This window comes from Trifolium pratense, linkage group LG4 (assembly GCF_020283565.1).
Source record: "Trifolium pratense cultivar HEN17-A07 linkage group LG4, ARS_RC_1.1, whole genome shotgun sequence".
Lineage (NCBI taxonomy): Eukaryota > Viridiplantae > Streptophyta > Magnoliopsida > Fabales > Fabaceae > Trifolium > Trifolium pratense.
Genome location: NC_060062.1, coordinates 12,378,496 through 12,391,533, shown reverse-complemented (window position 1 = coordinate 12,391,533; position 13,038 = coordinate 12,378,496). Strand labels below are relative to the sequence as shown.

The 13,038-nt window shown below is 29.5% G+C and overlaps 1 protein-coding gene and 1 long non-coding RNA gene across 3 annotated transcripts; both read right to left on the bottom strand.

Moving 5' to 3' along the window:
* Positions 1-1,507: 1,507 nt before the first annotated feature.
* Positions 1,508-5,876, bottom strand: LOC123920598 (polygalacturonase-like). The gene is made up of 8 exons (XM_045972887.1): positions 5,414-5,876; positions 5,051-5,173; positions 4,780-4,953; positions 4,322-4,348; positions 4,019-4,226; positions 3,679-3,760; positions 3,430-3,538; positions 1,508-2,137 (listed from the first exon to the last, which is right to left on the bottom strand). Exons 1-8 carry the CDS (start codon positions 5,681-5,683, stop codon positions 1,796-1,798), a joined length of 1,335 nt encoding a protein of 444 aa, XP_045828843.1. The 5' UTR covers positions 5,684-5,876; the 3' UTR covers positions 1,508-1,795.
* Positions 5,877-8,602: 2,726 nt separating this feature from the next.
* On the bottom strand, positions 8,603-12,189 carry LOC123920597. 2 transcript variants are annotated; one of them, XR_006813726.1, is made up of 6 exons: positions 11,805-12,189; positions 11,659-11,690; positions 9,926-11,559; positions 9,470-9,543; positions 9,171-9,263; positions 8,603-8,828 (listed from the first exon to the last, which is right to left on the bottom strand). It is a non-coding gene; the product is annotated as an uncharacterized LOC123920597 (long non-coding RNA). The 2 variants fall into 2 exon arrangements; XR_006813727.1 differs by having other exon boundaries at positions 8,623-8,828; positions 9,119-9,263; positions 11,805-12,188.
* Positions 12,190-13,038: the final 849 nt, after the last annotated feature.

The following is a 13,038-nucleotide window of genomic DNA, read 5'->3' as shown; positions in this document are numbered from 1 at the left end:
TAAGTATAGAGGAGAGAAGAAGAGAAGAGAGAAAGAATAGAGATTGTATTATTCTCATCAAAGTGTATCTTTACATGACAATACAAGTCCTATTTATAGGACAATATAATGGGTCAGTGGAATGGGTCAATGCTTAATGGACATCCACCAAATTATTCATAACACTAAGCTTTCTTTTTATTATTTTACTAATTGAAATCTTGTATTTATATTAATAAGCTAATTCAAATAGCTTATCTTACTTGAAAATAATTAAATATTAATTAAACATTTTTTATGGCACTTTATATTAATAAGATAATTCAACCGTTAATTTTACTAAATAATACAAATTGAATTATCTAGCTTATCGCCTATAAGTTACCTTATAATTTATACGATATAAGTTTGTTTATCAACTATCTACTATTTTTTTATCCAACAAATTCATAATAGTTTGGAGTTTTGGACGGTCCCTAAGTTTTCAAAAAGTACAAAAATAATAATGAATAAAAATAAGGTATATTCTTTGGTACCCAACTTGTATTATTGGGCACTGTTATTCCATACGCAAAATTTTTTGAAATATAAATTATGTAAATATAAGTTAGTATCAAAATATGATAAGACATTATACTTAATAGGTATTTATCAATGTATTAATAATCGAAGTGTTCACATAAAAATAATTGAAACAAAGAAATTAAAATCAAAAATCAAAAAGAGAGCGCTTTATTGGAAGAAAAAAAATACGAGCAATTAGAAAGAAAAAAAAAATTAATAAAGTGCACAACACATGATTTTTGATAACTCATTTTTTTTCTCTTTCCTTATTTATAGAGATTTGGTTTTAATTACTACACTATTAATTATTTGTAATTTTTTAATATATTAATGAGTTGTAATTATGTGATTGATTGTGCCTAATCATTAATGCTTAGGTGATGACTCACCTAAGAATTTCTCGTGTGACACATGATTTGTTTTTAAACACCATACATTAGATATGTTGGTATATTATTGGACACATGTGTAAGATAACTTTACACTGACAGCGTATATAAATTAAATTCATGGGTTAAATATGTTTTGGTACCTATAAAATTACCAAATTTTATTTTTTATCCCTATAAAATTACAAAATTTTATTTTTGGTGCACGTTTTAGTTATCGTTAAAATTATAAATTTTTTAATAATATTTTTTCAGCCATGTTTGGAATACTATAAAAAGCTTTTTTTACAAAAGTCAAGTGGTAGTGAGAATCAACATGTACTTGAACTCCACGGTACATTGTTCGATTATCACAGAAAGCAAAAACTCTACCAGTAAGGGGAGATCGTGTGGTGGCAGTGCTGGTACCACATAAGTTGGTGGGGCCTGGCCTGTTACACTGGGCACGGTACAAAGATTGTTATCCACGCGATTATGAAGATTGGTACGAGTATTTTTTTCAAACTGTGCATATGAAGATGGATACTATATAGTACCCTACCCATATCTTACCCATTGCCACCTATAACACAAATTGTTGAAACTTATTGATAATTAGTAGCTAGTATTTTTTAACAGTAGATTATAAACTTTGTTAATGACAAAATATCACACAATAAGTCTGTGGATACGACAACTCAAATTATTACTTTTGTGAGCAACAATTTGAATTTGCAATTAAAATAGACACTTATTTTATTTCCCAATTTTTAATTACTCTATCTAGACACACTTTTAAAAATCCATACACATTATAAGAAAATATTTAATAACATTTGTAGAGAACTCTATCCAAATTGACTTAACTTTTCTCTTTTCTTTCATCAAGGAGAGCATTGAGGATAAAACTTCCCACTATTCACATATCCAACATTTTCACATGTAGCAGTAGTTCCACTACCACCACCTTCTGGTTCTAAAATCACATCATGCAAGTAAATTTCTCTACAAGGAATGCTTCTGCTGCAGTCAAATTTTATAGCAACTTCTGAAGCACTTGTTCCTCTGATGTTTTGGTACAAAACATGGCTTAATTGCACGGCCCTGCCCTGTTCTTGACATGGTTGTGTTTGATCACAATAGTATTGGTCTATGATTATTGGATTTGTCACATTTTGCATTTCTATGTTCATAAATTTGATGTTTCTTGCATAACCTGAACCACCCTGTATTTCGAATTGAATCAAAATATAAGATATATATCGTTATAAAAATCGCATCTCTACAACATTAATACATATATTTAGGTTTTGTTTACTTTAAATTGGACTTTTTTATTATACTCAGTTCCGTCCTAAAATATACGTCACTTTAACATATTTTACATGAGTTAAGAAATCTAGTTAATTTCATACTAAAAAAATTATAATTTATTTTACAAAATTATCTTTTATTAATAGTATGGAAAATAGAGATTAAAAGAATTGATAAAGAGAACGTAATAAAAATTATAAGGGAGTAATAGGAAAATAAACATTGATATTGTTATATAAAATGGGACAAATATTTTATTTTATTTTGTTGCAAAAATGAGATATATTGTGAAATACTGAGATGAGGTAGTAGCTATCATGCAATAACCGAATGCAAATAAAAAAATCAAATATAGTGCAATCATTTTTAAGAAAAAAAATATATTTGATGTTGACTAATGAAAGAAAAGTTTATGAATTGATGGTTTGTGTAAACATTCATAAATGGTTTTTTAAGTATTAAAGGTCATAATATATTTGAGCCATTTATTTAGAAGAAATTATTAATTGGATAAAACTTGTCATAAGGGTTGTTAGTTAGTTAGAACTAGAAGGTTGGTCAATAAAACAAGAACCATGAAAATTAAGATTTGTCAACTTGTTTGCTCTAATTTCATCAACTTTACAATGTTTGTCTTATGGGTTATGCACCTAAAAGTTGGCAAATTTTGTTCACTTTACAATAGTTTAACGAAATTATTCCTAAAGGTCCTTTGAACTTATAGAAAGCCAAAAACAATGTTTGATGTTAGGGTTGATATGTCAGAATCACGGTAATTTATCAAAAAAATTTAAAAACTATACTTTATAGTTTATGTAAAATTATGGTGGATCACTGTTATTCTGACGTACATACCAAATATAGGCTTAACATGGTAAGTTGAAATTTCACTTTTTGCAAGTTTGTTTTTTTTTTTGGTAAACTAAAGGTATCCTCCGTACGCAACTGCAGAGACTAATCCGCTCGAGGTAACTGAGATCCATTTAAGGGGTTGACATCTCCCAACAAATGTTTTTCCATACGCATCGGTCGGGAATCGAATTCAGGACCAAATGGTTAAGGGACCCAAGTATCTACCAGTTGTGTGTCACTTTGGTTGCAAGTTTGTTTTTAATCTCTATTAAGTCTATTATTTCTTCAATTCTATCAAAAGTTGTAGAGGGACTAATAGAGTAAATTTCAACATCTCAAGACCAACTCTTACCTGCCAAGTTTTTATTCTCACTCCATTTGTTGTTCCTGTTAAGGTGGCTCTGTTCACTATCACATTGGAAACTTCAGCTTCTGATTTATCAGCTCCTAAGCTTCCAATGCTGAAAAATATTAATATGAGTTTACTTCTCTTTTTTTTTTTTTGATAATCAAAATATGAGTTTACTTCTCTATAAATAATATAGAAAAAATATATAAAAAATGTCTTTTAAAATTTATGAAATTAATATAAACACGAAACCTGATTCCATGTCCAGGTCCACAGGTAATATCTGTAGCTCGCACAAATTTGGATCCACTAACTATTGAAATACAATCATCGCCTTCAACGAAAAAAAAAATGTGACAAAATTAAATTAAAGTTTATCTAAATCCAATTAAATTAAAGAATTGTGCCCCGCATATGAGCATATTTTAGTAGGGACATTGTGATATACAATGGCTGGTGTTCGAATACAAAAAATTTCATTTATTCATTTTAAAAGTTGAAATTCTGGTCACTAAATCACTTAACAATTTTTTTTCTTTCAAAAAATATATAGAATCGTAGGTGGTTTAATATAGGCATGAACATTGATTACCTGTCCCAATATGAGAATTTGTTATGTCAATATTTTGTGTTTCTGCCACATGAATTCCATCAGTGTTAGGGCTATCCTCTGGTGCTCTAATAACAAGATTGGAAACAAACACATTGAAGCATCTCTCAAATGCTACATGCATTTGTTGTGCATCTTTGAAACTTAGATTTTTGACTCTCAAATTCTTGCAATCATAGAATGTCACAGCCTACATAAAAATATTTCCATGAAAGTATAATCAATTAATTAGAAAAGAAATACTAATATTGTAAAACTTTATGGTTTGAAGAATAATGATCTTACGGTTGGTCTTAGTTCATCATTGCATGGCTGTGATCAACAAAAGGAGGAAAAATAAATTAAGGTCAGGGTATATCTCATAGAAAAAGATGAATTAATATAAAAAATTGAAGACAAAAAATAAATAAAAAAAAACTCTAATTTATAGTGCCAAAATTAAGTCACTTATACTTTTTTTACTCTAATTAATTAATATATGCCGGTAATTTTTTATTACCATGTTATAGAAAAGTCTCTACCCTGATTACCAATGATTAGTTTTCGTCGAAGAATATGTGGGATACACAGAGTGAGTTCTTCCCTTCCACCAAAATTTCTCCGTACACAAATGCTAGGAATTGAATAAGAGATTTGTTGCTTGCCACTTGAGTATCAATCTATTGTTGGTTATCTATCCGCAATTTAACTTACAAGATACATAATAAATGAAAATGTAAAAAAAAGAAGTTTCAAAAACTTACAAGTTTATTATTGTTGGAATATTTGCAAGAATTTTGCCACCATTTTTTGCCATTGCCATTGAAAGTGCCACCACCATCAACTTTAAAATTTGAGACACTATCAAACACAATCCAGTGCTGCTTATCTTCTTCATATGCTGACATTTGAGGCCATGCCTCAATTGTTCCATAGAGCTAACATGATGAATTAGGAAAATAAAACAATTATAATGAATTCCTTTTGAACATGGTATAAGGAAAATAACACTTTACTTGTGAACATGTAACTCACCATAAAGGCAGTATTTGGTTGACATGGACCTGAAAAAGTTATTGGTTTGAGACGATATATCCTATTTGGTACCACAAGAATAGCTCCTTTAGAACATGCTTCATTCCATGCCTTCTTAAATGCCTTAAGGACACATTAAATGAAATACAAAAAAAAAATGAGAAAGGTGTTATTAAATCGACAATAAATGAACCAAGACATGCAGTTCAGGTGGTTAATTAGTTCTTCCTAAGACGAATCAAATTCGGGTTAATCGTTCAGGAGAACCCAAATTCGATTTCTGGTAGAACAATTGGTCAGACTTTACTTAATACAAAAAATAAAAATTTGACAATAAATGTTCCTATTATTGTTATTTGTTACCTCTCTATCATCTCTTCCATCTCCTTTGGCTCCAAAATCATCAACATTAACCGTTACTTTAGACTTTGAAGAAAAAAGGGTATCTCTATTGGTTCTTGTTATGTGACCAAAATGTTGATGTTTTGTTTTGATCAATCTACCATCATGTACATGGTAGTAGTATTTAGAATTTGTTTGATGATAAAGCGGTTCCACTATGTAAGAGCCATTACATAAGACTAATAGGAGGATAATGAAAAATGTGATAATTAATGGAGTTTGTGGATACATTTTATTTGTCAAATGAGAGGCTAATTTTGTTATGGAGTTAAAGAAAAATTATAGCTGCTTTTATAGAGTGGGAATGAATTATGTGTTAGAAGAAAAGTGCACTTAGAATCATGGATAATGTCTTTTCAACTAGTCTAGAGAAATGTAATCCTATAATGCATGAAATTCTAATTAGTTGTTGTACTCATTTGGTACAATATTATTTTATGGCTAATGCATGTTTATAGTCAAAACTTTTTGATTTTTTTTATTAACCCTTCAAGATTTTGCTATCAACTATACTTTTTTGGGGACATTTTGTTCAAGCATTGCAAAGAGACCAGTGTCATTATCTTCTATATTATTCATTTATTCATATTATATCGAATGTTTATCTAATCACTCACATTTAAATTGCAACAATATAATTTATGAATAAATATGTCCATAATTAAAGTAAAAATTAGAATATATTTATATAATAAAACAATCATATGAATACCACTATTTATTTATGATTTCCAAGATTGATAATCCATAAGCGGTCTCCCATTTTTTTCCCTATGAAATGTGGTTCAACATATTTGTTATCTCATATCCTTAGATTGGCATGTCAAAGTAAATCACACTTGATGAGAAGACAACAATGGCACTAATTAGCTAGCTAACTTCAATTTCACTCTAAATTCCATGATCGTGAATGTGATAGAGACTCCTTCAATTTTACGCTAAATTAAAAGTCTTATTATCGATAACATATTTGAAACTTAATTACATGCCTGTAAAATGTTAATTTAGTTTTGTTCGTTTTTTCTTTCTTGAACTTTTCTCTATTTTATATTTAAAAATAAAAAAAAAACTTTTTTTCATAATTAAAACTATAAACTTGTATGCCTAAAAATGTCAAGAAGTTAGTTAATTAATTTAAATTAAATAATGTTCGATTTATCCGTACACCAAATGCAGTCACTTCTTCATTTTAAAAATATATATATGGAATTGGTAAATGTCCATTTCAAAGTAAATTCACAATAGTATCCCTTACAAGTAAACACTTCAATTTTTGGATCTTTGACTTCTTATAACTCTAATTCTCACCCTTTCCATTTGTATCTTAAAATATGTAACAATCTTTGCATGTGATGGTATGATTGTGGTAATGAGAATGGGATATGCATGTGATATATTTGGGTGAAAACTTAAGCAAGAAATAGCTATGAAATATAAACTTGCCATAATATGTATTTGGGTGAAGTATATGTTGGTATGGGTTATGGGTTACTACCCAATTCAATTGTCTATAGCGTAGTGTGAACAGAAAAATTCTCTCCCCTCTCCCTTCTCTCTCAAATTTTCATTTTTGTCTTTGAATAAAAATTTTGAAATATGTTTTCCTAATTGAAATATTATTTTTAACGGAAAACTAAAAAAATTGAAAAATGTGTTTCGAAGCTTTTATTCAAAGGTAAAAATAAAAATTTAGGAGACGGAAAAGGGGGAAGAGAATTCTTCACGTGAATATTCCACATTAAGTCCATAACTTCAAAATAACCACCATTCATGGTCTTGTACTCTTGACTTAGAGTGATAGTTTTTAGTTACTAACTATCTATAATCTATAGAATAATATTAACACAAAGTCAGCAAATACGTAATAATTCGTATGATTTTCTTATGTCTTATACCTGCCCTTCTCATTAGCTCTCAAAGTTAGGTTTGGTTGGTTCCAAATTTGGTAAAGAAGCAATCCATTTCAAACTATGGTTTACCCAAGTGCCCCGCATAACCCAATAAATAATCCAGTAAAGATATATTGAATATTTAGATTCATTTTGTGTAGGAAAATGTGATGAAAACTGATTTTTTTTTTTTTTTAGAAGTTACTCAAAATAACTTATTTGAAGCTGTTTTATTTTTCTTCAAATGCTCGTTAAAAAATAAGTGATTGTTCTAATGGATAGAAACTTTTAAAAGTGATTATTTTATTTAAAATAAATGATTTTTTTCAAGAAAAAATTATAACAGATTTGCTCTGATCGATTTTGGTAGTTATTAGTATTTTTTTTTTTTTTGGTATTGTTATTAGTATTTTTTTAGTATAACTGGTTTTATTTAGTGATTTTGGTAGTTATTAGAAGAAAAATTTCGTCATTCCTGAAAAAAATTCGTCTAGCGTTTTTTCTTTTGTTGATAAAAATTAAAGAGAATCAAACAAACTTGGTCCTTAACCCGATTCTCATTCAACATCCGAACTATGATTGATACCTTTAGGAATTGGTTTTCCCCCGCTTCTAATGGCAGGTCAGTTGACAGAGTCATTAAGTGGAATAATAATTTCTCTTGTGTGATCCTTAATGTCGATGGAAGTTGTCTCGGTTCTCCTGTTCGATCTGGATTTGGGGGAATCTTTAGAAACGATTTCAGCTTCTACCTCTCAGACTTCTTAGATTTCATACAAGGGTCACCTGATATTATGCTTGGCGAACTTATGCTATCTACAAAGGCCTCTCACACTACTTGAAAAATCTTAAATACCGACGGGAGAAATATGTCTCTAAAATACAAATATTCCGTCACTAAGCATGTTGGAGACAGAATTAGAGACAGATTTGATTCTGTCGTTAATTTCCTCGTCTCTAAACTATCAGAGACAGATTTTATATTCCGTCTCTGATTGGAGACCGAATCTATCTGTCACTAACAAATAAATATCCGTCTCTAAACATTGAATTCAAAACACAATAAATCCGTCTCTAGTGGAGACAGAATTGTCCGTCTCTAAATTCAAAAAATTCTGTCTCCATAGAGACAAATATTTTCGGTCTCTAATTAGTTATTATTATCATCCCTAATAATTTTTTTTTGTCTATTTAGCAATTAAATGCTTATACAATTTTTTAAATATTAATTTTTATTTACTATATATAATTCATATAATTCTAGAATGTGAAAAAATCAAATTTTGATCAACACCAAATTTGTAACATTAACATAAAAATTTGTCGTTCTTACAAAGTATCAAATGCACCACTGTGGCACTACATAATATCAAAAGTACATAACGAAAAGTAACTAAGCTAATTCGTCGAAATATAATTAGCTTCTAATCTTCATCTCTTCCATCTTCATCAATGTGTGGACTTGGATAATTTGTTTGGTCTTGAACCTATCGAAAAAAATATATATATAAGTTATAAACTCAACTTAATAGATGTCGTCAACTAAAAACAAGCTATTTTATTTTTAGTCTAATCTAACCACAACTATGTATCATAAATTATATTCAAGTTAAGTCTCGGTGCTGCAAGATAAAAATATAAGTTATCTTATTTTGGCAAACTTGTAAACCAGAGGTACAAAGCATGCCTATGTGGGTCACAAATGCAAAAACAAATGGCATTATACAAAGTATCAACTACAGCATAATATCCAAACCAATTGCAAGACTTAACTTACCTAGCTAGTAGAAGCTTAATCCAACATATAGAGTTTCTAGCTCATGACTTACATAGTCTATGTCATCTCTAGATTGATCTCTGTGAAGTGTCTTTATAAGCTCTATAGTTCCTTTATGTATCTTTTACATCACTTTCGGTTTAACCTGTATATTAAATAACAAAGAATTAAAAGGGGAAAGAAGAATTTGAAGATAGCCATGTTTTGATTGCTACAAACATAGGAAGCACCTAAAGCTAGACGATAATCCTCAAATATTTTCAAGTTTTCCACTGCAGTTTCTTAATTAGAAAGATAATCTACTACCAAATAAACATTAGCCAAATTCAAAGTTTCCGTAGCATTTCAAACCTGTTTATGATCCTGAAATAGATATCCGAAGGATTGTGTAGATATGGACAAGGAAAAGCACTCGTAGCAAAAATCTGCATTGAATCAAGTATCACTATGATATAACTTGAGCATAATATAGGAGTTCAAAAGTATAAAAAGTATTATGACTAAGAGCTTATAAGAAAATCACAAAAACTTAATAGTTAAGAGGGGTATTTACACTGCACTAGCAGGGATATATCCAAAACAAAACTAGCCTGCAAGTGCCACAATACCATATAACATCCACAAGGTGTACAGACTACCACTTCTAATCGCCTAACAAAATCAACTAAGAACATGATCCACCTCTAAGCATTAAACCCAGGATATACACATAAAATGCAACAAAATTGCTCTAAAAATAGCTGGACAGAAGACCCAAGAGTAGACAAAAAACAACAAATATATTGAGATAAATAAGGCATTTAATACCTTTATATCATTTGAAGCAGCACATGTATTTTCCCAGAAGCCAGCCTATCAAACTTCTCACTTGATGTGACTACCTTGTTTTACAGCTCGAACATATTGACGTTGATAGAGCTTTAAAGCTTTGAATGACTTGAACAAGGAGTTCTATCCAACATGAGCATCCTAACCTTGACAAAAACCTAACATCATAAAGTAATGAGATTCCATTGATACAGGGCCAATGATTCGATTTTCTCTGACGGATTTAATAAAGTACTTCTCATCCACAACAATGACAACAGTATGCAGGAATACAATGTTACAATATAAATACACTGCACCAGGCTAAATTTCTAACTATAATTGACACCACCAGAAAAAAAAATTCAGTTCAACAAGTATCCAACATGAGCCTCCTAACTTCAACAAAAGTCTAGAATCATAAAATAGTGTCAATTTTATAAAGTATTTTTCATCCATAACAATTACAACTTTCATTTTTGTGGTAATCAATTAGTAACTAAAGAGCATCCCATCAAACAAGTAATGAGCAAATCAAGTGCTTCAACTCTTCTTGAGTACTAGAACAATGCTAGTATGTGTTCTAATGAGAAGCTGAACATGTGAAAGTAACTAAGTTATTTCATCTTAGGCATAGTGAGTATCAAGTGTTCTATATTTAAAGTTAAAATATAACTCTTGACCAAAAAAAAAGTTAAAATATAACTATTGATGTCATTAAAATAAAGAAAATGAGAACTTAAAATTGACACTACAAGAAAATAAGTTATCTTTGAAATAAGGGGTATATCTAATATATAGTATACATAGTTCATTGTTTCATATTGATTGTGGCTTGGTAACTTTTGAGTCAATTAGAAAAGCCTAAAAAGGCTCAACAAGACAACACCACCTGCTAAACAAAACTACAGTAGTAACCACCCTAAACCAGCACTAATAGAGCCTAAAATCCAACGGATAACCGCAAAATCAGAACAGAAGAAAAACAAACAACAATCCCCAACGCGTAACAACAAAAACCAATACATGAGAACCCTGTCATAACACCAAAACTGAAACTGCCCTGCACCAGAAACAAAACAACAATGATCCAGAAACGATAGAGAAAATGCAGGAAAAACACGGATCAGACATCAACATTTAGGCAACAAAATACATCCTCCACTAAATTTTGTCTTCCAAAACAGTACACTTGGTCCCAAGATCACCCAAAGTATAAAAAAAACTACACACATAGTTAAAAATGAAAGAAAAAAAATCAAAACCTAACTAAAATCAAAATCGCAAAATATGAGTCTATTTAACAAAACTATAAAGCTGATTTTACTAAAGGTGAAGCACATGATGGCCCATACTTAATTACCCTTTAAAAAATGCACACTAATATACACACAAAGATGTTTAGTTTATATTATTTTGATTTTTTTTTTATTTCTCTTTGTTGTCTCAAATAATAACTATACTAAACATATTGAAAGCAAATGGAACTAATGATGCTATACAACTCAAATGTATAAAAAAGGGTGTAGAAATAAAAATGAGTGCCTAAAATGAAAAAGAGGAATCAGAAGATAAAAGCTTGATTTGGATATCATAGAGACTCGCGGGTGGATGAAGAAGACTCCTTGGTGTCCCTGAAAAACAATAATAAATTAACATAAAGAAGCTTATAGCAAAAAAACCCAACAAATCTGAAATAACTCAGAAAGAGAAAACCTAAATAAACTCCAAACCTCTAAATCTGATGGAAAAAAGATTATAAAACCTGAAACAACACAGAAAAACAAATTCCAGCAAATAAAAAATTAACGAAAATCAAAACCTCCAAATTTGAGTTTACATAATAACAAAACTATAAAGATTTGAGATTCAACAATACCTTTTGAGACGGACCAGTATGCGTAGAAAGAGAACCTAGCAAGCGGAATTGGAAACAATCCATAAAGAGAAGAATGATTAGGGTCGGAAACAAGGACGAAATAAAACGATTAGGGATTAGGATTAATGGATTTCTTCATGATTTTAGGGTTTTTTGGGTACAACCAGATTCGAGTTCATGATTCGAACAAAAGGGAAAATGATAGTGTTGAAGAAATTGATGATTTGTGCAACTGCAAACTACTGATTTGAGTTTAGGATTGATTTGGAAAATAAAAGACAGAAGAGGGAAGAGATGAAGTATGGGCGCGAGTGAAAATTTTGGAGATTGAAAATATCGCCCGCGTTGCTTTGCCACAATTTCAACCTTTGTCAATTTTCCTTTTTTTTTATACGGTTAAAAAAATTATTTATAGTATATTTAAGTTTATTATTATATTAAGATAAAAAAAATTATTTATAAATCTAGTTTTTTTTTTTGTCAAGAAAAAAAGAGTGGATTTTTTTTTTTACAAAATTAAGAGTGAATTTGTTTTAGATTTTTTTTTTTGTATTGAAAAAATTATTATTTTTAAATAGTGTACGTGATAGGATTTTATTTTTAATCATATCGTCTTTAATCTGTTTTGATTATATTTTTAATCATATCGTCTTTTTTTTGTATTTATATCTTGTATTCTTTCTATATTTTTATTTATTTATCTTATATTTTATTTAGTGAAATTTTGTTCCAATCAATAATTTGTTTTGTTTCTATTTTTAAGCATATTATTTATTTATTTATTTGTATTTATCTTATATTCTTTCTATTTTTTTTTTGTATTTATCTTATAAGTTTTTATTTTTTTAGGGAAATTACAATAAAAGATATAAAACTTGCAACGTGGTTAAAAGTAATAAGGATAAATTAGTAACTTTGTTGGTAATCGATTTTAATATATTAGTAATAGATAATTTTTATGATGGTAAACAAATGAAAAGTATCTTTCAAAATTTTTAGAAATCTCTAAATTATAAGAGAAGGTGAAAAACAAAACATCAAGAAACCTAAGAGAAAAGCATTACCTCCGAATTGTGATCGGAGGAGGTAAGAATCGTGACTGGCGGTGATGATAACGTGTGGTGGAAATTGAAATCGTGACTGGAAGATTGAGTTTGAGTGGCGGAGACAATGTAGAGAAAAGAGACTGAGTTCGTGAGCGTTAAGTCATTGTGAAGAGAAAAGGAAAATTGTG

Excerpts from the sequence above, each read along its gene's own strand:
- LOC123920598 (XM_045972887.1), bottom strand. The coding sequence starts at position 5,683 with ATGTATCCACAAACTCCATTAATTATCACATTTTTCATTATCCTCCTA. Across the intron at positions 3,539-3,678 it reads GGACCTGGACATGGAATCAG|CATTGGAAGCTTAGGAGCTG; the intron begins GTTTCGTGTTTA and ends AATATTTTTCAG. Across the intron at positions 2,138-3,429 it reads TGAGAATAAAAACTTGGCAG|GGTGGTTCAGGTTATGCAAG; the intron begins GTAAGAGTTGGT and ends TTCGAAATACAG.